Source organism: Camelina sativa, chromosome 16 (genome assembly GCF_030686135.1).
Source record: "Camelina sativa cultivar CO46 ecotype springtype chromosome 16, ASM3068613v1".
In the NCBI taxonomy this organism is placed as follows: Eukaryota; Viridiplantae; Streptophyta; class Magnoliopsida; order Brassicales; family Brassicaceae; genus Camelina; species Camelina sativa.
The window spans coordinates 4224287-4249832 of NC_141895.1; the positions used below are offsets into that span (position 1 = coordinate 4224287).

At 35.4% G+C, this 25546-nt stretch overlaps 4 protein-coding genes across 12 annotated transcripts; 2 read left to right on the forward strand and 2 right to left on the reverse strand.

Annotated features, from left to right (window-relative positions):
• The first annotated feature begins 1316 nt into the window (after positions 1-1316).
• On the forward strand, positions 1317-4871 carry LOC104753371 (uncharacterized). 2 transcript variants are annotated; one of them, XM_019238040.2, is made up of 4 exons: positions 1317-1498; positions 2179-2219; positions 2302-2595; positions 2722-3467. In XM_019238040.2, the coding sequence occupies exons 2-4, from the start codon at positions 2208-2210 to the stop codon at positions 3283-3285; spliced, it is 870 nt and encodes a 289-aa protein (XP_019093585.2). In that variant the 5' UTR covers positions 1317-1498; positions 2179-2207; the 3' UTR covers positions 3286-3467. The 2 variants fall into 2 exon arrangements, with proteins under 2 accessions (XP_019093585.2, XP_087347366.1); XM_087491240.1 differs by lacking the exons at positions 2302-2595; positions 2722-3467 and adding an exon at positions 3510-4871 and having other exon boundaries at positions 1331-1498.
• A 1615-nt stretch (positions 4872-6486) lies between these two features.
• Positions 6487-9890, reverse strand: LOC104749774 (oxysterol-binding protein-related protein 1A-like). The gene is made up of 7 exons (XM_010471469.2): positions 9172-9890; positions 8742-9098; positions 8588-8657; positions 8070-8500; positions 7820-7975; positions 7491-7658; positions 6487-7413 (listed from the first exon to the last, which is right to left on the reverse strand). Exons 1-7 carry the CDS (start codon positions 9739-9741, stop codon positions 6787-6789), a joined length of 2379 nt encoding a protein of 792 aa, XP_010469771.2. The 5' UTR covers positions 9742-9890; the 3' UTR covers positions 6487-6786.
• A 1373-nt stretch (positions 9891-11263) lies between these two features.
• Positions 11264-18103, reverse strand: LOC104749775 (serine/threonine-protein kinase CTR1). 6 transcript variants are annotated; one of them, XR_015584308.1, is made up of 17 exons: positions 17861-17996; positions 16845-17249; positions 16506-16703; positions 15992-16180; positions 15591-15841; positions 15365-15478; positions 15196-15288; positions 14923-15018; positions 14586-14663; positions 14154-14227; positions 13754-13991; positions 13060-13183; positions 12939-12958; positions 12687-12843; positions 12018-12306; positions 11833-11905; positions 11264-11713 (listed from the first exon to the last, which is right to left on the reverse strand). XR_015584308.1 is itself a non-coding variant. In XM_087491241.1 (17 exons), exons 2-17 carry the CDS (start codon positions 17100-17102, stop codon positions 11631-11633), a joined length of 2349 nt encoding a protein of 782 aa, XP_087347367.1. In that variant the 5' UTR covers positions 17103-17254; positions 17861-18103; the 3' UTR covers positions 11264-11630. The 6 variants fall into 6 exon arrangements, 4 of the variants coding, with proteins under 4 accessions (XP_087347367.1, XP_010469773.2, XP_087347368.1 ...); XR_015584309.1 differs by having other exon boundaries at positions 16845-17254; positions 17861-17988; XM_087491241.1 differs by having other exon boundaries at positions 14140-14227; positions 16845-17254; positions 17861-18103.
• A 2915-nt stretch (positions 18104-21018) lies between these two features.
• On the forward strand, positions 21019-24578 carry LOC104749776 (uncharacterized). 3 transcript variants are annotated; one of them, XM_010471473.3, is made up of 4 exons: positions 21019-21196; positions 21724-23493; positions 23590-23638; positions 24293-24578. In XM_010471473.3, exons 2-3 carry the CDS (start codon positions 21733-21735, stop codon positions 23617-23619), a joined length of 1791 nt encoding a protein of 596 aa, XP_010469775.2. In that variant the 5' UTR covers positions 21019-21196; positions 21724-21732; the 3' UTR covers positions 23620-23638; positions 24293-24578. The 3 variants fall into 3 exon arrangements, with proteins under 3 accessions (XP_010469775.2, XP_010469774.2, XP_010469776.2); XM_010471472.3 differs by lacking the exon at positions 24293-24578 and having other exon boundaries at positions 23590-23934; XM_010471474.3 differs by lacking the exons at positions 21019-21196; positions 24293-24578 and adding an exon at positions 21253-21378 and having other exon boundaries at positions 23590-23934.
• Positions 24579-25546: the final 968 nt, after the last annotated feature.

Genomic DNA, 25546 nt, shown 5'->3' on the forward strand with positions numbered 1-25546 from the left:
ATGTTTTACCGCCAAAATTACAAAACCACAAAATTACACATTATCACCAAAATTATATACTTAAATGGGTTTAATAGGTTAAATGGGGCAATGTATGTTTAAATGGGTTTCAAATATGTATGAGTTTAAATGGGTTTATACTTAAATGGTGTGGGTTTAAATGTGATGGGTTTAAATGTGGTGGGTTTACCCATTTTAACATCCTTTTACATAAGCAATCAAAAAAGAAAGTATCAAATTTTCATGAACAAATTTGCTTACCCCAGGTAGAGGACACAACACTGCGTCTAGCACCACGTGGATCGTCTAGCAACACATCCCACATATTGTTGCCACGGTGATTACAACATTAAACTGGTAGAAGCCAGTCTGGTTCTCAGGAATGGCAGTTGGAGGCGTGATAGGAAACTTAACATCAGGTGCATGGCTGAAAAGAATCACCTCAAAGATGTACAACACTTCATCCTGAGTGAGCTGTCTTTGTGTCGATGTCAAGATGAAGGCAGCATAGGATCCTCGAAATTCACTTCCTGAAGGTTAACAGCAGCCATTATGGACTTGTAAAAAACATGAAAGGAAAAATTCAGCCATCAATACATTTACAACCTAATTGTAGTACATTATAGCCAATTTAGTACATGATCAGGTTTGAGCTACACTAGCCTAGATAGAGATTACAACAAAGCAAACAAGATGAAGCATTACTAGAGCAGTGATTATCTATATAAGCATCTGTGTAAATTCAGCCATAAGTACATTTACAACCTGATCGTTAGTACATACATGATTAGATTTGAGCTACACATGTTTTGTGTCAATTACATTGTGATTTTCTTCAGATATCGTGTATAATATAATATAATATTGATAATGATGATAAACAAAATTTCGATAAAACTTATCTTGTTAACTGTTTTTATCAACTGCCATCATCATCTAGTTAACCATGTTGTATTTGGTAAATGATATCAAATTTTAAGCTATAAATATGTATATGTTATATATTCATGAACTAGATAATATTTAAGTTTAAGCTATAAATATGTAAATACTCATGAGGACAAAATGAAAAAAAAAAAACAGAGGATTAGTCTTATCAATGGGGCTGTTCGTTTGATCGCCGCAAGTAGTTGCGGCTGCGGCAGACGCAAGTTTAGCTGTTCGTTTGGTCGCCGCCGATAGTTGCGGCATGACGCAGCGGCAGACGCAGCGTTCTGCGATTAATTTTTTTGGACGCGGATTGAATTCAACGTCATAGACTGAAAAGTTGCGTTATATGAAGTAAATAACAAATATACCCTTGTTTTCTTCAAAAAATTACAAAACAACTAACCCTAAATTAACTCTCTTATCTCGTCTTCTCCGTCGCCACCATGGTTCTTCTTCTTCTCTAAGCTTCGTCATCTCCATCTCTCTGGGTAATTACTATACAAATCCAAAGCTTGGTGAACAGCTTCTCTATTTCATCCTCTTCTCTCTTCTCTATTTCAGTCCAAAGGTACAATTTCTATCTTCACTCTCTCTCTCTCTATCCCCATCTCCCAATCTCTCGGCTCACTCGTTACAAAACTGGTTTTGGAATTATGGGTTTTTGAACATTTGAATAATTCGTTTATTTTGGTCTTGTCTTGATCTCTCAGTGTTTGTTTGTGAGCAAATTTGTTTTTTTCTTTTTGAATTCTTAGCACTTTAACAGTAGAATTATTCAGATGAAAGGTTATCAAATTGATGGTTGCTTTGGTTTATAGGTTCAAATACAAGTGCTCAAGTCTCGATCTCTCTTCTTTGTTATATAAACGAGTGTTTGGTTTTGATGTAAACGAGTCTTGTGTTGTGTGTCCCTCAGCATAAAGCTTTACTTTTGTGGCTTTAGTTTAGATTGTGAAATGTTGTACCTTAACTTAAGTCCTTTGTTAATGTTATTGGCAATGGCTGATGTGTACGTAAATGGTTCTGGCTTTTTGAATAAACAAACACTTTCAGTCCCTTGTTAATGATTTGCTTTTATACGAACCCGTTTCTTCTATGCAATGATCTGTTGTTTAATTTTTATTTTCATGTGTTTATGATTACTTGTATATTCTTCTAATAATTCTCTTGCCTACTGGAGTAACAGTATAACGTGTTGTATTTACACTTGTTTAACACTTGTTTGTTTGGTTTTTGATGATTTTTCAGGTTACAGCTCAAGTGTTTTGAGAAAGAAGATGTCTAAAGAAGTAAGTGTTTTGGTTTTTATCTTAGTGTTTAGTTTTTATCTTAGTGGTTGTGGTTTCAGATTTTTTTTATGCATCTTTTTAGATTTGGACCGATGAGGAAACTCGGTTATTCTTTAAACTTTATGCGGATGAGAGAAAAAATGGAAATAGAACAAGTGCAGGAATGAATCAAACGGGGAAAGATAACATCATGATGAAGTTCGAAGAGACATTTAAGAGGGGATATAAGAAATGGAACCCTTTTAAGAATAAGTATGATTCATGTAAGAAAAAATACACTACCTTTAGAACGTTAACTCATAATAGGCCTGAGGTTCGGTTTGATGATATGGGAAGGTTGGATATGCCAGATGATTGGTGGAAGCAACGCATAGAGGTACTTGTATATTCTTCTATATAAACTCTGGTTTTATAAATCCCTTTCACATATACGGCTGTTTCTTGTTTTCATATTTTTTTGTATGTGATCAGTATCTTACACGCCTTTGTTTTTGCTATATAGGAATGGCCTGCATCAAGAAAATATAGAAGCAAACTGGTTGCTAATATGGATATGTATGAAAACGAATTCCGTTTGGTAGTAGTAACTGGAGCTGAAGGATGGAGCGCTCAAACTGGAGAAGCTAGTTTAAATTCTACAGTGGATGGAGATGAAGATGATGAAGTTGATTCTGTTGACATAGATATGTCAGTGCCAAGGGTAGAGACACAGAATCAAACACAAACCCAGACACAAACTCAAGTTGGAAGTTCAAGAGCAAAAAAAAGGCGTAGGGAGAAAGATATGGCTATTGAAGCAGTTGTAAAACGGACTGAAGCTCTTGAGAAGAAGAATAGAATAGCAGAACAGATGTTGGAGCGTGAGCATGCATCTAGTGTTGAGAGTGTAGTAGAGACACTCAATGGATTGCCTGGAATTAGGATGTGGTCTTCATTTTACAAAGCAGCAGTTCAGCATCTTCTAGCAGATGAAGCAACCAGGCGGGGTTTTATAGCCTATACTAGTGCTGAAGATAAGATCAGTTTTTTGGAGCTTATGACTAGAAGGAACCTAGATGATTTGTAGTGTTTATGAAGCAGATCATGACTTGCATGTTATGAACGATTATGAACGATTAAAATGGTTTTTGGTCACACTTTATTTTGCATTGATTTGTTGTGTTATGAACGATTAAATGGTTTCATTGATGTGTTGTGTTATGAACGATTAAAATGGTTTTTAATGCAAAATTTATGGAAACTTTTATATGGTCACACTTTATTTATGGCAACTCTTATATGGTTTTGCAGATGATTAGAAGATGGATGTTAGGTGATGATGATGGTGATGATGATGATGAATTTGGTTTGATTGATTCACTTACTGCAGAGAGATTAAGTCATAGAACAGATCGAGGAGCAGGATGGCGTCATGTCCAACAACTTATGCATGGATCAGATACACAATGTTATGACATTCTCCGAATGAACCAAAGAACTTTTGAGGCTTTATGTAAGATGCTAACTACACGATATGGATTACAAGAGTCTGAAAATGTCTACATTGAGGAATCTGTTGCCATGTTTCTTGAGGTCGTTGGTCAGGATAAAACTATCCGAGATATAGCTGCAAGATATCAACGTTCATTGGATACAGTGAAAAGGAAGGTTGATGATGTTTTGAGTGCTCTCATCAAGTTTGCAGCAGATACACTAAAGCCACAAGAAGGTGAATTTACAAGAGTAAACCCTGTTTTGAGGAATGATGATCGATATTGGCCATTTTTTAAAGATTGTGTTGGAGCACTTGATGGAACTCATATCCCGGTTCGCCCTCCAAGTCGATCTGCAGAAGCATATAAAGGTAGAAAGCAAGAACCAACAATAAATGTTCTTGCTATATGTAACTTTGATATGAAGTTCATATACGCATATGTCGGTGTACCTGGTAGAGCACATGATACAAAGGTCTTGACTCATTGTGCGAGGTATGAACCTTTTTTCCCACATCCGCCTAGTGGGAAGTATTATCTTGTTGACTCTGGATATCCCACAAGGAGAGGGTATCTTGGTCCACATCGTGGTTTGCGATATCATCTTGGTCAATTTGCTAGAGGAGGACCACCAGTAAGTGCAAGAGAATTGTTCAACAGAAAGCATTCAGGTCTGCGATCTGTGATTGAGAGGACATTTGGAGTGTGGAAAGCAAAATGGAGGATTTTGGATCGTAAGCATCCAAAATATGGTGTCACTAAGTGGATTAAACTCGTAACAGCAACGATGACACTACACAACTTCATACGAGATTCACATAGGGAAGATCATGATTTTGTACATTGGCAAAGTACAGAAGGATATCATGGTGATGAAGGAGAAGAAGAAAGAGAAGGAGAAGAAGGAGAAGAGGGAGAAGAAGAGGAAGAGGGAGAAGAAGAAGAAGAAGAAGAAGAACATATTGCATATGAGCCGACGGGTGATAGAGCTATGGAAGCTTTGCGTGACAACATCACGAATGAATATGGTCAAGGCCGTTTACCTTATTAAAAAAATTTACTTATATTTTTAATTTAGCTTATAATTTATCACAAAATATGTTGTTATAATTATTGATTTAATTAAAAAATTATTACTAGCTAAATAAACATTCTTATGGTTGTAAATATATTTAAATTATATTTTGTTGATTCAAAATATAATTATACAAATTTATAAAAATAAAACAAGAATTAAATATAAAATTGCCGCAGCGTCTATAAAACGAACACAAAACAAGCGATAGCGGCTGCGGTAGCGGTAACAATAGCAAAACGAACATATTTCATGCGGTAGCGGCAGCGGCAGCGGCAGCGGTAGCGGCAACAAAACGAACAACAACCTGCGATAATGTTTACCGCAGCCGCAGACGCTACCGCTGCCGCTGCCGCTTGCGACAATGAAACGAACAGCACCAATATCTAATTTATTAGGTAGGCAGCCATTTATAAAATTCTGGCCAGTACTTTCTGATTAAAGTGCGCTTTATTATGCTTAAGAAAAAATGATATTATTTAATACAGCATTTTCTGAAAATTGAACATGAAATATGATGATATTAGACACCCGTCACACTTCAGGTTAATTATTAGCAAATAAAAAATAAAAAAAGTGGAAGGTTATTTTGTGAATAATCAATTTGACTGTTCACTTTATGCACACTTTGAATAAGCCTAAGCACATACACATTCTTTAGACTATTTATTTCATTTAACAAGAATCTTTCTTTTTGAAGGGCTTATTGGATATATGATTTTAATGGATTTGGAAATCCAAACAAAAATCATGTGTTATTCAATCATTGATTTTAAAATAGGAAAAATCACGTTTTAAACTTTCAAAGTGTCATTGAGTAGCACTTTGAACCTTGAGATATTTTCACTAACACTATAAACCTTTAAAATGATTTCACTAACACTTTAAACCTTAAAACTAACTTTCATGTTTATACCGCCACGAAAGATGACAGAACAGTAATATATGTCAACGTGAAATAGTTAAACTATGCTGGTTTGATTTAAATACTTGTTTAATTAATTTAATTTAATTTAATTATTTATGACGATTGATAAAAAAAAAAATTAAAAATACATCAAATCAAAAAAACATTAAGAATCAGAGGTAAGGTTAAAACATTTGACAATGTAAAATTGAAGACGACAATATATTTAGAAGATTCATTGGTTTCCAATGAGAAGTCAATCGATTTGAATCAGAATCCAGTAGAGAGGCATTTATTAAAAGGATTAATAATGTGAAGAGTAACGTCGTAAACGTTTTGACTACAATGAAGATGAACACAAATTTATTATTTTATCTTTTTATTTATTTATAAAAACTAAAACTAATTAAAATTTAAATTAAACCAACATAGTTTAACTATTTCGCGTTGACGAATATTATTATTCCTTATTTTTTATGTCGGTACAAAAATGAAAGTTAGTTTTAAGGTTTAAAGTGTTAGTAAAATTATTTTAAAGGTTTAAAGTGTTAGTAAATTCATTTTAAAAGTTTATAAGGTTAGTGAAATTCTCTCGAGGTTTAAAGTGCTACTCAGTAGCAATTTGAAGGTTTAAAACGTGATAATCCCTTTTAAAATACTTATCAAAATTATGTGTTATTGGTTCTATGATTTACAAATACTTGTTAAAATCTCATGTTATTTATTTAATGATTTGTTTTTGGATTTCAAAATCCACATTATGTTTTATTTGGATTTGAATGGATTTGAAAATGTAAAATAGAAAGATTCAAATCCAAGGATAAAACATGTTATTTCAAAATCCATCTGTTCAGATTTTTAAAATTTACAATTCCATATGGATTTAGAAATCACCTCTCCAATAACAGCCCTTTTGTTTTTTTGTCAAGGGACATCAAGAAAATCTAAGGAGAAATTAGTTGTTTTCCATCACAAACTCCTTGACAGAAGGAAAAAAATGGTATGTAAAGAATTATACCCATGAAGAACGCTAGAAACAACAAAAACAACAAACATACAAAAATGGAAATATATATTTCGTGATGAAGATAAATGGAGTTTTGTAGGTCTCGTTTACTTAATGGATTGGTGAACTTGACCAAAGATGTCAGGACAATCATCCCAACGACCAGAATCTCGAGCTTCCCAATAACCTCCATTGTATTTGTAAGTCTCACTTCCTTTCTCTTTTCTAAACCACTTTGGTTTCCAACCTCTCTCTTGCATCTCTCTCGCTTGTCTTTGTCTCTGTTCCAACCTCAACTTCTCCGCGTTTCCCATTTCAAACTCTCCCTTCTCCAAATACCTCTGGTCCGGTCTAAGTCTTGAATCTGTTGGTGGCAACTTCTCCTTTAAACCAGGCGTGAGCTCGTTCAACGTGATCCCAAACCTTGTTAGATTATACTTTGTCGGGTTTTCGGAAGGTTTGTTTCGTTTCCACAGAAGATGAGATTCACTCACCTTTCCTTGATTCACCAACACATAGTGCATACTCTCATCCCATTTCCCAAACAACTTAGCCACTGTTTTCCCATTTTTGTCTTCTACTACACCTTGAACTTGATGTGGATTTCTATCGATCATGGACTGTTCCTTGAATTTAAGTTTACATGAGTATTCACCGTTACCTTCTATCCGCATTGTTCCGTAGTGATCACAATACAGTTTACCGAGTATGAGATTGTATATTGATGTAGTCACCTATATTTTGAGCATAAGTGTATAAGCATTACATATCATGCACATATATTTTTTTTTCTATCTATAAAGATTCATACCTTACTCCACTGGAGAGTTTCACCATCATCAAATTTCAAAGTCAACAAACCAATAGGATCTAGCTGAATTGATCGACCCCAAAACTTGCTTTTCAAGTTGCTATCTCCCCAAAATTTCCATCCGGTTCCATCACAATGGCATGCCACAATCATAGGATGATGACTCACCTAACAACAAATTTCACAAGAGAGTGTTATGTATAAATGGCATGCCACAATCATAGGATGATGACTCAACTAAGAACAAAATTAACAAGAGAAATGTTATGTATATTTTTATCTTCACCAAAATTTAATAAGTGAAGCTGTTCATATAAAAGAAACAAAACCTTTTCAGAGAAAAATCGAAGGCCTTTATCAGGATAGTCAGCCTCGTATGTTTCCCCTAACATTGGATTAAAAGGTTTGCAAATTCTTCCTTCCGTTGATGCATAACCAGATACAGCAAAGGCAGCTGCATTCAGAATCCTCATCAGGTTATCGCCCTGAGAAGGTTCATTTGATGTTGGTAAAACCATGAGACTACCATAAAAGAATGAATCCAAGTAATATTTGCTCATCTACAGATTCTTATTATACCTTTTTCCCCCATTCAGATGCTTGATCAAGAAGATATGAATACTCCAAATCCTCAAAGCATTTCTGTAGAGAAGATAGTGGCTCGTTGAAGTAAACAGGAAGACAAACTTTTGTGAGATCCTTGCCAATGTTGTCTTTGATCATTGACCAAAGGCTAACACTCTTCTCTTTTTCAACCGGATCAGGTAATCTCTTTCGTCGTTTGACGTGGGGATAGTTAAATCCAATAGACTTGATAGAAGGATCAAGATCATCATCTTCTGACTCAAAACCATTATTGAGTTTGAGTCCATCATCATCTGAGGAGAATGATGTACGGAAAGCGGATCCAATACTTTTGAATGAACTTGAAGAAAGAGAGTCACACGTATCAATTTCTTCCTCAGCCTCATCAAATTGTGCATTATCATCTTCGGATTCACTAATAGTTCCTTTCAAAATAGAAGGAATAAAGTAAACATCAGCTCAAGATAGAAACATGTTGTAGTAAAGAAAAGGCTTCTTGTGTCTTAAGTCACCTGAGTCTCCGTTGTCACCTTGTCGTTGAGTCTCATCTACAACCGTGTTCTCGAGATCTACTTTTTCTGTCTAGACAATGATACAGAGAGACATCAATTTCTTAAAAGAGTTTTAAGACACATATATAGGAATGTTTGGAAACGTTATAAATACCTCTAGTTGCCTGAGTGTATCAATGAGAAGCCATTGCTTTTGTTTAAGAAGCAAAAGCTGGCTCTGAACTGCTGAGAACTCAGACCTCGTGATTTGCTCGCAGTCTTGAATGGCTGACTCACTCACTCCTTCCTCAACCAATCGCAATCTAAGCTTCTCTATAGAGATGTCTAAGCTGTTGGTCGGTGCCATCAACTCGCAGTTAGACATTCTTGGAAACATATTTTTGACAGCTTGCAACGCCTCCATCCAAGCTGTTCTGTCTTCTCTCGTCTCTGCACGTAAGTGAAGCCTCTTGGTTCCGGTAAATATTGAAAACCTCTTATCATCTGATCTACTCTCCCGTATTGATGAAACCTATACAGAGTACATAATCAAATTGTGGCACTATTTATATATCATTAAAACTGCATAGATGGTGTAGTCATACCTTAAGATGGACTTCGCCGAATGGCTTGCGTCGGAGTTGGTGGTTGGCGCTAGAGCCGGCATGACGGTTATTTCTGGAGATCATACGGGTGGACTCGTCTCCGATCACTCTTGAACCTTTCTCAGTCTCACGAACAACAACGATCTTATCAGGTCCATGGATCTTATAATATGATAGCACTCCATCTTGTAAAACAAACCATCGTGGTCTCCATCCTTTCCCATAGTTCACCCATTTGTACAATATCCCGGATATTGAGTTCCCGGCGATATCGTTGATCTTAACATCAACCGGTGCTTCCCTTGCCGCTGGAGGTAAGGCAAGTAGTACCTGGTGATCGGAGACAAAGACGTTTTGGTGGTTAAAAGAGAGACTGTGGAGGAGATGATGATGGTGGTTAGATTGACTTGGATGGTTATTATAACGTTGCGAGGCAGACCGGGTTATAACCGGTTGAGATCTCGCGGAACCGAAAGGAGTCTCGGCGTACATAGAGAAGGAAGGTTGCTCCGGCAACTGCGTGGAAGGGGAGTGGTCAGAGACAGTAGAGACACAACAAAAAGGATGCATGTGAATAACAATCTTCTTCAACAAGTAAACAGTTAGGGCGGAGGAGGAAGTTATAGAGAGAGAGAAGAAGAAGTAGAAACAGAGGAGGAGGAGTAGAACTTAACCGGAGAAGCCAAGTTTGAATTTATGATTTTTGTTTTCTCTTAATTATTTTAGGATAGTATAATTTTAGGACTTAAACTAATGGTCAACGGTATCTATGAACTTTATATTTTATCCAATATAAAATAAGTTAATCATTTCGTTGTTTACTAATGTAACAACTGTAAGGCCTAATTATATAAAGTGCTTATCATGATGTAATCAGATACAACTATAAAGTATTCCAATAATTTAAATTTTAAATCAAAATTTAATCGAGTAAAATGCCCTGTTATTACGAATACTATAATATATACAAATATAATTAATTACTTTGCGATGCGTTGGTGTTGGTGTTGGATCTTGTCTTTGAGATCAATGGTTTAACATGCTCACACTTTTAAACGTAAGTCATTTGAATTTGGTTTGATATAACTTTATGTCAAGTAAAGAATTAAAGGATCCAATCATCTAAAATATTAAATATGTATATTTATGACCTTAAACACCAAGAGATTATTAAGTACTGTATAATAAACCAAAGAATCAAACTGTACGTTTACACCCCTATCGGCCCTAATGATTAAGAATGAGTGCATTGGAATTAACTAGCAATCAAATTAACGTGGATCCCATTAAGATTTGATTTCACTTTGATATTGCCTTTTTTATGTTTATCCTACAGGAAAAAAATGAGTCCTCTATTCTAATCTTCTTTTTTTTAAAAATCGTTTGACTGAAAACATAAAGGACAAATCTAAACTCTTTCCTGGAAATTATCAAAAGAAAAAAACAGCTTCGAAGCGAGCATAAAACATGGTTTTACTATTTGCAAGAACAAGAAAAAAAAAAAGCTCTGCTGCCACAGTTTTTTCATTAAATTAGAAATACTGTACAATTTACTAGTTTATTGTAATTACATTTTTAAGATTAAAAAAATTCAACGTATAGATAAATTAAATAAAAAAATAATGAAGATGAAGGCTAATTTCTTATTAATTGGTCTAAGTCGTAAATATTCCATTTGACATGGGTTCACGTCTTCCAACACTTACAAACTGAAACTGGAGCTGATAGTGCTTGCCGACCAATATCTTTATCATTATACTGGATAATTGACCCGATCATATCTCAGATTTTGTTTGAAGCATAACAAGTTAACAACATAAAAACAAAAGTTTCATCATAATATAGATACTGTTAATAATATATATTTTTTTGAAAAGAATAATACTCCATTTAATTAAAAATAACTACAAGTAAACTCTTATGTTGTTATTTTTGTGCAACAAAGTAAACTCTTATGTTATGTGTATATTTTACTCATTTGTACGTTTTGTAAACTCTTATATATGTAATATAAAGATTTAGTGGTACATATGTGAGTCCATAAAGACGGATTATCGAATGCTTGAACACGAGAGTCGGTGAAACAAGAGTAGACAATACAAATCAAGACCTCTTTATTTTTTCAAAACAAAGAATAGTGTATATATTTTCTTACAAATAGACCAAAATGCTCTCCAAGAACCAACAAAAATAAAACTCACTGCCTGTGAGACCATGCATCAAACCAGAGGCAGCTTAAAGACATGCTTGTTTCTGTCCTACATTTGGTGCCTCTGCCTGTTCCACAGCTATCCACACTGAACTATGAATTTCTCTCATTTTAGCATCCTCTAAGTTCCCTTCATCTTTAGAGTTATGCCACTCCGGTTGATAATTTAAGCGCAGTGATTTATAAAGAAGCTGGGCTGCTTTTTGAGCCAAAACATCTTCAGTTCATTATCCCCGAAAAAGAATTGGTGTTAGCACAGCGTGTACTCACAATCGAGCAAGCCTCTTAGTATCTCTTCACAGTTTGGGCGTTCTTCAGGCTCTGCCCAACAATCTGTAGAGAATAGATATATGGTGGTTAACTTTACTCAGACTGTAGCAGTTGAGAAACATGAGAGAATAAACAAAAAGATCGATTAAAGTTCAGAAACATGGTCTTCAACAACATTAAACCTGCAATTAATTTGCTGAGTGGACCTTCCGGAATCTCCAAACGTGACCCTTCATGCGCAACAGCAAAGACAACCTAAGAGACAACATTCTATCAGTAATCAAATTCACATTTCAAACAAATGAAATTATTTACCCTGAACAAAGTGGTGAATGAGAGAATAGACATATGGTACAGCATATTATACCTTCTCAGGTGGAACTCCTTCCCATGGTTTACGTAAAGTAGAAAGTTCCCACATTATGACCCCAAGACTAAAGATATCACATTTCTCTGTAAAAGGTTTGTTGCGAATGAGTTCTGGAGCCATCCACTCTGGTGTGCCAGCAGATGAAGTGTCCTTCATGTTTTCATCAGTCATTATTCTTGAGAGCCCAAAATCACATATCTTGACTGTCCAATGTTTGTCCACTAGACAGTTGGCACTTTTTAGGTCACGGTGTACTATCTTCATCCGGTGTATGCACATCAAACCCCTTTAAGCATCCCATAAGAAATACAAAACAACATGAGATAATCAAGGGAGTTATGCAAGGAATCACAGAACAAAAAAAATTATGTGACTTGATCCCTGTTTCTCATGTAAAAGAGTGTCACTGAGCCTGTCTTTCTTCAGTGGAAGTCATTCATGTTTGCTCACTCCACTAAGATATAATAATACTTAATAAGGAACTGATAACTAAAAGAAAGATGACAGAAGCCACAAGTAGTAAGTTGTGCACCCTAAAATATATCATAGTTCATGCGTTCTGTATGCAAATTCTGTTAATCCTCAGAGACTGACATACCATGATCCACACTTTCATGAACATCAAAGGCAAACAAGGAACAAAGCAAATTGATGCAAGCTATGTACCTGCAGATGTCTCTTAACATCCTGAGCCTTCTGTGCCAGCTAAGTTTCTTCTTTTGACCACTCATATGGATCAAATAATACAAAGATCCCAGCTCCATGTATTCCGTGATCATGGATAAGCGTGGTGGTTTTGTGCATGCACCCAGAAATAATACAACTGCAGTAACATAGATCACGAGTCAACTTATTTGATAATTACTTGATAACGATGACAAGAGAAAAAGCGAGGGGGCGTAAGGAAAAGAAAATCACCATTTGGGTGGCGAACACGGCTATAGAGAGAACGGCAGTTGCCAGGGAAAACATGCAAAATTATTAGTAGATGTACAAAGGGATTGATCCAAGAATGAACAAGGATTTGGTAACAAGATACCTGAGAATTGATATCTCATTGCAGAAATCTTCCATGTTTTCGGCAGTAAGATCTTGCTCCAGAAACAATTTTATTGCAACATCTGTCCCATTCCATACTCCGCGAAAAACTTCACCAAAAAATCCTAGATACAAAATATAAGACAATGTTTCTTTACATGAGGTTTAGTTAATATGGACAAACAGAGAATCAATATAACAGAGATGTGGATTTGCAAAAAATGTTGGACATGGCATACAAGATAAGCCTCATACCTCATTTATCTATAGTTAGTTTACAGAAGAATCATGTGTCCGTGATTAAAAGAATATTTGCACACAACACTCTTGTGTGAAGGCAAGAATACAGGCATCTTTTGCTGTATTACCTATTGGATATCTCAAAAGATTACAGATTTTTTTTAAATATGGCACAATAATTCCCTGTGACCTTTACAGTATATATTAGATTATAAAGATCAACTGTTTAGATACTACAAGTTTTTTGCTACAACTAAGAAATTGTTTTTTTATCTAGATAAACCGTCTTTCTGTTATTTTCTTTGGTCAGAAAATTGTCTTTTCTTATGCTATTTCTTTATGACATAAACATCAAATTTTAGGGATCCGTGATTAACACTAATTGGCTAGTCAAAAAGACTTACACTTGCTTAACTACATTTTCTAAAGGTAGTAGTAAATTTGGAGTAGCTTACCTATTCCCACCCGAGTTCCAACAGTCAACTCTGAGAAGTCAATGTCCCATTCTTGATAGGGTAATAAAGGCTGATTCTGCAATGTGGAAGACTCAACCACTTTATTCCATGTATCCTTGACCGCAAATTCTGAAGGCCCTCTTCGTCCAAATGTTTGACACCTGTAAGCATGGGGAGATGACGGCAATGACATTGTCTTCTTAGAATTTAACTCATCATCAAGATGTAGACCGGACACCTGAGAAAACACAAACCAGAATCACAAGAAATTTAGAGGTACGAGCTCATAGATTCAATATCTTGTGCCGAGACCCTCTGGAGCAACTCAGAACTTTAGACCGGTTAAACAATGGGAAAAATTTATGGATATCAGAGCCCAAACTTACATTGTTATCGATACCTGAACTGTTTTCATCCTCTCGGCCATGCAAGAGACGGTTTTGCTTTGATTTCTCATACATTTCTCGTACAGCGCTTCAATAATTTGAAACATCAGAGTCAATACACAAGCAAATCATAAAATCACAGCTAATTCCTTATGAGTTCTTTCTCACGATTCTCAGTACCATTATCACAAAGCTTTTATGACTATGAGGGTAAGTATATAGATCCATGGCCATCATATAACCATCTGTAAACCTAAGCATTTTAGACTTTGGTGATTGCAGTTTTGCATTTTAAATAACTCATGCCAAAATTTCCATAATACTTGACCAACTTAGATTGACAAAAATAAACTTCAATATAGAGCCTTCAATATGCAAGCTGGTACTGACACAAATGCTGCTAAACGATGAAAAAAGAAACAATGCACATGGATAATAATACCAACCTTGCAATGTCATCCCCAATCTCTGGTGTGATCCTAAAACTTCGCCGTCTAGTTTTACGAATTTCTGATGTGGATGAACTGTTTGAAAGCTAGATAATATTAAAAATTGCTTACATAGCCAATGAAATATACATATTGTGTAGGCATCTAGTGAGAATCAGATCAGAATACTGACAAACAATGCAAGATTTGTAAATATTAATATCACAGCATTGGAGTGAAAGACAGACTAATACTGATCCTTTAGCTGATTTTAACATATAAGATATGAAAAATCCAGCAAAGATTGATCGATTCTGTAAAAAAATCGGCATGTACTACCATAAGAATGAGCTACCTTGAAGGAGATGCATCACCAGCGTAATCCCTATATGAATTTCTGCCAGCACTCAATATTGATCGTCCACGTGATCGCATAGATGGGTGTTCTGGGCTGCAAATGTAACAAATGGCCAACTTTCATCAGTTGGGTATAGAGAAAACAATCAGTTGGGTAATCTCTCTAAAGACACACTTAATAAAACTCATACAGAATCGCTAATCACAAAGGCTCGGAGACATTTTTATAAGGAGATTTAAATATAAAAGCAACTAAAATGCCGGAAAATACCTTGAGCTAGCTGTTCTCTGTTCAGCAATCACTTTTCTGCGGCTACGTCTCCAGAATACAGTGGCAATATTTGGTTCACTGTGTGAGGTGTTGCTGAAGGAAGAAAAGCACATTTCTATTATATCAATCATTGTACTGATTCCATTATACAACTTGTCATAATAGTTACCTCAATTTCCTTTCAATAGCAGGTCTGAGCATCAAATTACGCAGTGATGAACCGGATGCATTTGGATATCCTTCTAACTTCCGGTGAAATTGAAGATTTTCATCCTTTTCTGTACTGTAGCATAGGAAACGATTTATCACTCCAGGGAAAGCTTATCACAAGAGACATTCTAGAATGATCTTACTGTAATATGTTTTAGAAAGAAAATCACACAACGGAAGCCGACCTCTCAGGATCTCTTCTCTCATATAAAGGACTATTTGGCTCCAGAGGTGAGTCACAAGAGTCGTTTTCTGCAGAATCACTCTCTCCAGCAGGTGAGATATGTGACATGAAAATTGCCTTGGCTGATCGTGGTACCAACTGACCAGGAAACCGAATTAGATCAACAAGTAGTTCAACGGAATTCAGCACAACTATAACAGACATGTGTTTGCTAGAGTCCATGCAATCCACAGTCCCATCACTAGGCAGACCCTGCTCATGTGAATCAAAAGGGAAACTGAGTTGAGTTGTAAAAGACATATAGCATTATATCCAATCATCTGCAAATTTTCTTTTTGCAACATATTCAAACAAGCAGCTAAAGAAAGCAAAAAAAATAAATTATCAGAAACTAAGGCTTACCACCACCAGCCGACTTTCGAGTCCTACAGTATCAGCTAAAACTTTGAACAAAATTGCTCGAGCTCGACAACAACCACGCTTAATTTGGCCAAGCAACTGAGCACCATGGTTTTCAAACAAGAACGCATTTTCCTCTAGAGCAAGTTTTGAAGGGCTTTCCAGTGTTGGACGTTTGTAAAAGTCAGATACCTGTTTGAGGAGAATGAATTTTATAGGTAAAAGGGCACTAACAAACATAGAACTTTCCATCAACTTCCAACCAGAGCCACAAATGAATATATCTCACTGTTGCTAAAACAATTGCATGATGGCATCAACTCCCCTTTCCTTATTAATAAAAACAGAAATTGAGGTAACAGTATATCCAGAGCAAGAAATAAATTTAGAGAAAATCACTGGCAGAGAGTGCAATAAAACATAACAATGGACACAGTTTAAGAAATAAATGCCCAACTACGAGAGTATGCAATGCGGAACTGTGACAAAGAGGGAAGATTCATTACAGAATTCCTACCGTTCCAGCTATTTTCTTGATCACCAAAGCAGGATTTGAGCCGCTGACAAGTGTAGTGATCAATTGTTTTAGCATTGCGAGCTTCTTATCTTTTTGAAAATCAACAAGAATAACTTCAATTCTGACACCTTCCTCTCCCAAAGCATGAAGCTCACTCGGAGTAGGTAGTCTATTATATAGTTCCTTTACTCTCTTATCCTGGAGCAAAAATTTACATCAGAAACTGTATCTTCCTACTAAGAGAGATCCCCAAAGGTAGGAAAGCCAGCGTTCCATAAGACAAGAACACAAGCGAAGAAAAGAAGAAAAAAAAAATCTGAAAACGAAAATATCGCTCACCGGAACAACTGAGTAGAAGCCATTAGGAATAGGTTCAGAGAGCATTCCGGTATCCCAAAGATGCTGTGATGCTCTCTGACCAGGAGAGCAATCCTGCTCAACACTTCTGGGGGAACCCTTACTCAAAGCTTCACCTTGAGGTTCAAAAGAAAGCGACTTAACCTTTTCAGCAAGTTCTGAAGGCCAACATGTAGCAGCAGCACTTGAAGAAGATCCCTGCTGTGTAGGACTTGATGATTCATCTCGTCTCTCTTCCATCTCTCTCTCAGATAATTCGGTATATTATTTTATTTTGTTTTGGTATCAAAGTTTTCTTCCTTCACCATCTCTTACCCCATAAGAGGCTTTCTAAATCGAGAACAATACTTTGATTGGTGTAGAATCTGACCCATCTGCTCTTGTTTTCTGCACTAAATGAGAAAAAGACATGTAACCTTTTGTTAGACAGAGAAATTAGCTGAAAATGTGAAATCTGTTAAGACAGCAAAGAACATGGGTAAAACGAGGTTTGTAATTTTGCCTCAACTAAGATTGGTTAAAACGAGCAAGCAAAACCAAGACTCTCAGAACACACTGTAGTCATAAAAGCAAAAACTTTATGTCATCAATTCGTTTAAAATTGGCCCACAAGACTTAAATATCAAATAAAAGATTCGACATTTACCTCAAACCCGCACAAAAAGGTACAAAAATTTAAACCTAATTCTAGCTGTATGACACATTCATTTCACATCAAAGAGCCAACGACAACACAAATGCCAAATTACAAAGGACACTCCAAAAATTTTCTCTTGAAAACGCTTAACTCTATAACAAACGAGAGAGCACTAACGAAACCCTCATATTCATCAAACCCACATTACAGATAACAAATTCAATGACCGAGAAAAACGCATCCGTATGATTCAATCAAAAAAAAAAAAAAAAAAAGCAATCTTATAATAAAAAGATCAAAATAGAAAGAAAAAAAATGTGAAAAGATAAATGGGATCGGAGAGGAGGAGAATCGATAATACCGGAGATAACAATGGGGACACAGAGCATAATCGGAGAAGGCTTCGTTCCTTGTCTGAGGAAGAAGAAGAAGGAGGAAGGATCACGTGGGAAGGAAGGAGATAGTGAAGAGAGATGGGGGAGGGAGGTCACGTGACATTTGGGGGAATCCAGCTGGCGATGGGCTGTTGGGCCTATCGACTGTCTCATATGCTTCCAAGTCAATGCTTCCTCTTATTGGACCCTACTTTATTTATTCATACGTTACTCTTTTCTATATTTATATAACTTAATATCTTACTAGTGACATTTTTATACTATATATTATAAAAAAAAATTAAAATATCAGGAAATTTTTTAAATTATGTGGGGAAATTACCATATATACAGAAATATATATATACATATTTCTAGTACAAAATTCACTAGGAGTTTGAGATTCCTAATGAAAAAATACTATAAGAGAAAAGTGAAAAAAAAAAAAAAAAGGTACAGGTCTGTCTCTCTGGGTACGAGTGTGTACGACTAGGACGAATCACAGAGTGAAACTGTCGGCAAAAGGACGTTAAAAACAAAATTGACGCACGTGCCAGATGAGACCTCCTCACGCGTCTCTCCCCCTCTTTTACAATAAATATATTTTCTGTTCATCTTAATAATACGAGCGCTACTCCCTAATTGACAAATAACACGTATAATAAATTAATTAAGCACTTGTTGACAACAAATAAAAAGATTAAGGACTTCAAAAAATGCATCGAGTATTCGAGTTGACTGAGATACTTGAACAGACCAAAAAACGCCCATAGCCGACGACTTGTAGAATAGCATTTCGGATAACCATGCACATCTAATATCTTTGAACTTCGATCCACTGCCATAGATTGCCGAAAAATATCACAAGGTTTTGAAAGTTTTTTGTTTTAAATATAAATTGTAGGTATGGCAAATAAAGTAAAAATTAGCTTGGTTTGGCCATGAGAGCTTCAGTTCTAAAGCCTATGGCCCATTTGTAAGGTCATTTCGACTCATAAATTCTCAATGAACAATATATATACACAACAACCTTATTCTTCGCAGCAAATATAACTATCTTTTTATATGGTTGTTCGTTCTTTTCAACTCTTTATTTTATTTCAGCGTAAACTTAATTATGACAACTACAGTAGCATATAGACGTACATTCACATATTAGATCTGTTATTATTTCAAACATGTCAACTCCGTGTAGGAGAACATTTTTATTTTGAATTTTGGGGAGGTACTATATGATGTGGTGGTGTGGTATCCTGTAATATAGACTTACACGGATGTATTTATTATTCCATCCAAATCTAAAAGATAAGAGACCTGTTAACAATTTATTCATTTTCCACTTCACCTGCTTAAGTCAAACTGCATAATAGTAATTGCACTGAAAAAATCATTGGGAAAAAATCAAAATCTAAAATGAGATGAGATGAAGCTTTTAAAAGGTAAGAAAGAGAAGCCAAAAGGACGTGACGTACATCACTGTCTTCAGCTCATTTATTTCTTTGTGTATTAACTGCTTATCCGTGGATGCTTCAGTGAAATTTTCAAGAATTCAAGTGCTAAAATGCTGGATTTTTTATAACAATGTTATAGAAAGGTTTTATGAATTCAACGTGAAGTCACAGTGTAGCACTATACTTACCAGCCATTTTGAACATCTTATACCAATTTTTTTGGGTTAAAAGTGTAAACACATCGTATAACCTTTCTAAACTAGTATTAAGAGAAACATTCCACATAAATGTAGTATTTTAAAGGCTCGGACTACGAAATAATTTGGCTGTAATAAGTGGACCACCAGACCAGATACGTCGGTCATATTCGAAAAGGATTAATTTATTCGTAAATTAGTGCAATTTCACCATCACGGATTACGCACGTCAATAAATACCAAAAAATACAAAATGTAAAGTAACCGATGACCACACCACTCCTCCTCACATGATTCACTGACGAAAGAATTGAGATCTGATGACTCTATTAACTAAACCACCCCCCAAGTCTTTACGATTTTTATTTATAAAAAAATCATCATATAGAACAAAACCAAGATGCTTTGTTTTACAGAATTTAGTTTTCTTTATCTAACAAAAGAGTATGGCTAGTAAATATAGTGTAATTTCGATCTCTACTAATTACTAAAAAAAGAGTTATAGCGAAGAAAAAAAAATGAATTTTGTTAACTTTTCGCAAACCTTAGACTCGTACATATACCTCATTTCCCAAAAAGAAGAAGTGTAAAGTAACGTATGATTAGTTGGAAATATAAGTAACGTATGTTAGAAAAAGGTTCTTTTCTTTCTTGTTTTGGTCACTACTCTCTATTTGTTTATATATAAATATCTGACAACCTAGCACCAGATTTATTCTTCTTTTTTTTTTTTTTTTGTTCCCCACTACTCGATAGTAGTATATACATTTTCGTTATTTGTTTTATACTAGTATACTGGATTTGTTCCCATATATCTATCATTCACATATTTGATTTGTGAATGTTGGATTTATCGATACTAATGTTATTCTGAACATGTATTCACAATATGAAACATGTTTTCTGAAAACTATTAAATTCTTTTAATAGAAATACTTGTATTATTGTTCAACATATAAATAACAGTATCATTTTACTTTTTGAAAATTCAAATCTTAAGAAATGTATAGATCTCGTTGCCAATACCTTACCTTTAGAGATTAGTATATATACATACTTATCGTCCCATCTTGTATCATATTTAAAAAATTAATCACCATGTGGTAGTTAACTAGTTATCTGATTTAATTCATTGTTATCTCCCAACTATACATAATTAATCATAGGAAATCTCCAACTAATTAGCATACTTGAAAACGATCTGTTTTCGAGGAACAAAACAAAACATCTCTGGTATAATATATTTGCATGCCTACTAAATTCTCCCTATTAATTATCATACCAAGCACATGAGATGAACGTAAAAAGAAAAATGATGACAGAGACAGAAAGACATAAGGAAAAATGCAACAACTAGTGTGAACAAAAAAAGAAGAAAAAATAAAATTCCATTTTTAGCATTACTAAATTAATCAACATGCATTATATAACTATAATTCTGTATATTCTTTATACAAAATTAAATAAAAACTTATGTTATTATTCAAAGAAAGGGACAAATCAAAAGTGACGGAGGCAGCCTAAAGAGAAAGAAGTAGGAAGAATATGACAACCTCATATATTCTCGTTTCACCTCACCTCCTCTCTTCATTAATATTTTCATTCACTTGTCTTCTCTTCTCTGATCTCTTTCTTCTCCATCTCTCTCTATCTTCAACTCCGCGTTTTCTAACTGGTACGTTATTTCACTTTCTCACCTCATCTCTATATGTATCTTTATGTCTCTGTTTCGTCTTCTCCTTCCTGCAGTGCTATTAATCATTACTCTGTACTCTGTTTCTTCTAAAAGAAACACAATCTTGAGCTCTTTTTTAACACCTTCTCTGTTTTCCTGCTTCTGATTCTTTTACAGAATAAGTACGAATACGTATCTGCGTATACTCCTGTGTATTTTAGATTTCGATTAGAAAAAAAAAAAAAAAAAAAAGAAACTAAAGATCAAATATTTTTCTTTGTTTGTTTTTACTAATTTCTAAAATTGCTTTTGGATTCATATATAATGACTTCACCTTTGAGTATGTATTTGTTTGCTTCATACTCTTGTTGGGTTTTCATACTAACGAAGAAAGATTAAATCTTGATATGCTTTCAAGAAGCTGTGAAAAAGTTCCATCAAGACTTATCACAATTGAGTTTATTTCTGCAAATTACATGATGTTTGAAGTATTGCAAGTCTTCTAATGATTGATTTTGATTATGCAGAAGCAATTCATGTTAATGGGGAGCTTAATGATGGAAGAGAAGCAATTAGATTTCAACCGCCCGCTTATATCCATCAGACGTCCTACGCAAACTTCAGAATCTGAGAGCAAAACAAGATCTTTTGATTCAGTAACAAACAAGGTTCTTCCTTCTCCACCTGTTTACAAGTCTGATATTAAGTCAGGTCCTGTGAGAAATCCAGGAACTGTTCCTTTTCAATGGGAACATCAACCCGGAAAGCCAAAAGACGAAAGGAAACCGGTTTTACAAAGTAACGTTGAGCCACATTTTGTGCCAAAGCTTCCTCCTGGTAGAGAGCGAGTAGAGTTAGTGAGGAAACCAGAAGCCAGAGCTGATCACCAGACCAAAACTGTTAGTAATAATGTATCATCATATCATGTGGAGGATGCAAAGAGTCATAATAGTTCACGGTTTGATGATTATGATAGTGATGGTACCTATCTTGATGCAACTGATACACTTTCAAGATCTGAGTCATTCTTCTTCAACTGTAGTAATGTTAGTGGTGTGAATGGTTTGGATGGTTCAGGGATAGTAGTAGAGCCATTTGGGACTTTATCTAGTGATCGACAAACTCAGGATCTAATGATGGGGAGATTCTTGCCTGCAGCTAAAGCCTTGACTTCAGAAACACCTCCACATCTTGTTAGGAAACCGCCTAAACCAGAAGAACCGGTGAAGCAGTTGAACAAGAAGGTCGTGTTTGTAAAGGAGAAACAGAACAAAGTCGAGCAAAATCCTTATCGATTCCATCATTCGCTTGATCAAGAAGAAGAGGAAGATGAGAATACAAGCAGCATGGCTTCTGGTGTTTGTGGATTAGTCCCTCAAATCTGCTTGAGAAGCTCTTTAGGACTATTGAATCCGGTTCCATCTGTGAGAATGCAGGCGCCAAGAGCTGTTTCTGTTCGTCGTATGCGTTCTAAGTATCAAGATCCTGCACCTACTAATGAAAGTCAGAACAAGGTACAAACCAATGAAGATAAGAGTAAGTTGAAGCTAGTTGCACAAGGGTCTTCTCAAGGTGAGTCCTTATCAGTATCTTCTATTCCACAAGGAAAGGAAAAACTTGAGAACTTTGGCACTGCTTCACGCGCAAAAGTCAGCAAAAACTTTGGTGAATTGTTGGCTAGCGATGATAATACATGGGAACCTTCCTCTGAGACTCCTGTGGCAGAGAAAACTCTGTATGTAGACACTGTGCATTCAGTAGATAAGAAGGTACAAGAAGAGTCCAAGAAACAATATTCACTAGAGATTGTTCCTGTTAAAGATGTTCAGAACTTGACTGAAGTCGATGAAGAAGCTGTTATCCCACAGCCTAAAAGCACCGAGGAAATGAATGAGAACAAAGATGAGGATTTCACTAAATTCTCAAGTGAAAAAGTTGAAGAGTGTCCTGATCAAGCTATTGTTGCAGTGCCAGAATCCAATGTGGTAGAGATTACAAAGGAGAAGAAGATTAATCTTGAAGACCAGTTGCAGGGAATCACAAAAAATCTTGAAAAAAGTCCAAGGATTCATCATCGGTCATCTTATCACACTGTTCCTCCACCACCATTACCAAAAGCTCCTTCAGATTCTTGGTTAAAGCGTACACTACCAACAATACCATCAAAGAACAACTCATTCACATGGTTACAGTCTCTTGGCGATGAGAATCACTTCACCAAGGTTCAAACAAATCCAAAGTGGGAAACTATGGTCAAAACGTCCAATACACAACAAGGTTTTGTGTGCTTCTCCAAGGTAATTAAATAAACAAGAAACTTAACCCTTCACTTTTACAAATGTGTCTAATTTTTTTTGAAGTTAAGACTTACTAAATATGTTTTGATCTTTCAGGAAACACTCAACACTATACCAGAGGCATAGCAAGACATTCCCAGTGGAGGTAATGAAGAAACTGTAAAATTTTCACACAAAATTACATGTAAATCTCAACATTAATAAAGAAGGGGAATGGCCAATAAAGTTTGTTTTTTTTCTTTCTTATAATTATTTGTGTAAATCTGAATCAAAAGGTTCAATGATAAAGAGAAAAGCTTTGGAGATATAATTGTCTGTCACTTGTTGGGGGGGGGGGGGGGGGGGGGGGGAGGTTTCTTGTTGAAGTGATGTACAGCTCATGTTAACAGAGATTTTATGGCAATAATACTCCATAACGTGACACTGCTTCTTTATTCTCTACTACTAGACTTTGTTTTGTTCTTTTGTAATTTGTCTTTAATATCCCCACTAGAAAGGAAACCTGAAAACTGCAGAACTGAATTGAATACATTGACTTAATTAGACACTAGCTAGAGAAATTTTTGAGACAATTAATATTGGTGTGAAAATATTCAAATTTCATCTCTTTATAGTGGCATGCATGGAAGATCAAATGTGTAAATATCTCAAACAAAGTCTAGAGAAAGTAAAAACAAAAGTTAGAGAGAGAGAGAGAGGTGTCTTCATCAGCTAGTTTGAGATATGAAAGAAGCTAATGCATTTGGTGATGTTTTGTTCTTGATCTTCATGTTTCTTCTGTCTTTATCACTTGTAACAGTGGCGGTTTTTGCTTGCCTTGAAAAGAAGAAGGATTCAGGTAGCTGTTGGCGTGGCGGTGGTGGTGGTGGCGGTTGCGGTTGCGGAGGAGGAGGAGGAGGTTGCGGTGGTGGAGGAGGTTGCTAGATATATCTTTGGGTACTTTTCTTAGAACGTATATTTAGATGTGTAACCGATATTCTTAGAACATGTAAGCATACCTAAGCACTCATAATCTTAATATCTATCTTATTCTTGCAACGTCCTATTATCAGTTTAATGTTACTTTAATAGTTCTTTGTTTGGTTTTTTTCTTTCCCGTGGAATCATATACTTTAATAGTTCTTTGTTTGGTTTTTTTTTTTCCCGTGCATGGAATCATTTTCATGAATAATTTGTCACCAGATCATGTTATTTAATGTATCAAAATATTGTTGTATGTTATCTGTGCCGTTAGTATTATCGTAGAAACCCAAATGTTTTGATGTGTGCTTTAGACATTCTAAACTTAAGGTTGGGCCTGTTTTCCGACCAATATGACCGATTTGTTTCTAACCTTAAAAGATAGATATATCGCCGATCGACGACTTTTATATGTGTAAACAAACATCACTTGACTACTGTACGAGCCACCCACACACTTCACCAAATATGAAATATGACTTATCACAAATTTGCAATCAATGGGTTTGGTTTGAGAAATGGGATCGACCTTAATTCTTAGATTGTGACTGATTTATTTTAGCAACATTTTGATATATTTACGTATAGAATATGTATGCTGCTAATCTGACAATTATATCAAGTATATATCAACCTCCACACGATAAAATTATTTAGTATACCCAAAAAAAACATATACATAAGAAATATCAAGTAAAATTCAGAATCTGAGATATACAATTTTTTTTGTAAACTACAAGTTCATATTTTAAGAACTTAATTCATAGACGGTTGGAATCCAAAGAACGAGTTATTAAACAAAAGGATATGATAATAAATGGATTACGATCGCCCATGTGCTTAGTCCACAGACCTTATCCTAAGACTTTTAAACATCCTTCAAAGTTCAAATTGGACCAAATGTTAGAAAACGTTAAAAATGTAGCCTATCTTAAAGACACGTGAATTGTGGGCAGTGGTGAAAGAATATGCTCCTAACAAACCGACGCAACTCGAAAAGACACCTGATAAATCAGTGGAAGAAAGCATTAATGAAGGATATGATGGCACTGCAACTTCTGCAAACAACAATGCCTGACTTCATATTCCCTCG

What these genes read in the sequence shown, in the direction of transcription:
- LOC104749774 (XM_010471469.2), bottom strand. Translation starts at nt 9,741, where the DNA reads ATGCATCCTTTTTGTTGTGTCTCTACTGTCTCTGACCACTCCCCTTCC. An exon ending in ATACACTCAGGCAACTAGAG is followed by an intron (nt 8,658 to 8,741) that starts GTATTTATAACG and finishes ATCATTGTCTAG; the next exon opens with ACAGAAAAAGTAGATCTCGA. An exon ending in CATCTGAATGGGGGAAAAAG is followed by an intron (nt 7,976 to 8,069) that starts GTATAATAAGAA and finishes GAACCTTCTCAG; the next exon opens with GGCGATAACCTGATGAGGAT.
- LOC104749775 (XM_087491241.1), bottom strand. Translation starts at nt 17,102, where the DNA reads ATGGAAGAGAGACGAGATGAATCATCAAGTCCTACACAGCAGGGATCT. An exon ending in TCGAAAGTCGGCTGGTGGTG is followed by an intron (nt 15,842 to 15,991) that starts GTAAGCCTTAGT and finishes TCACATGAGCAG; the next exon opens with GGTCTGCCTAGTGATGGGAC. An exon ending in TGGAACTCGGGTGGGAATAG is followed by an intron (nt 13,184 to 13,753) that starts GTAAGCTACTCC and finishes TTTTGTATCTAG; the next exon opens with GATTTTTTGGTGAAGTTTTT.
- LOC104749776 (XM_010471473.3), top strand. Translation starts at nt 21,733, where the DNA reads ATGTTAATGGGGAGCTTAATGATGGAAGAGAAGCAATTAGATTTCAAC. An exon ending in GTTTTGTGTGCTTCTCCAAG is followed by an intron (nt 23,494 to 23,589) that starts GTAATTAAATAA and finishes TTGATCTTTCAG; the next exon opens with GAAACACTCAACACTATACC.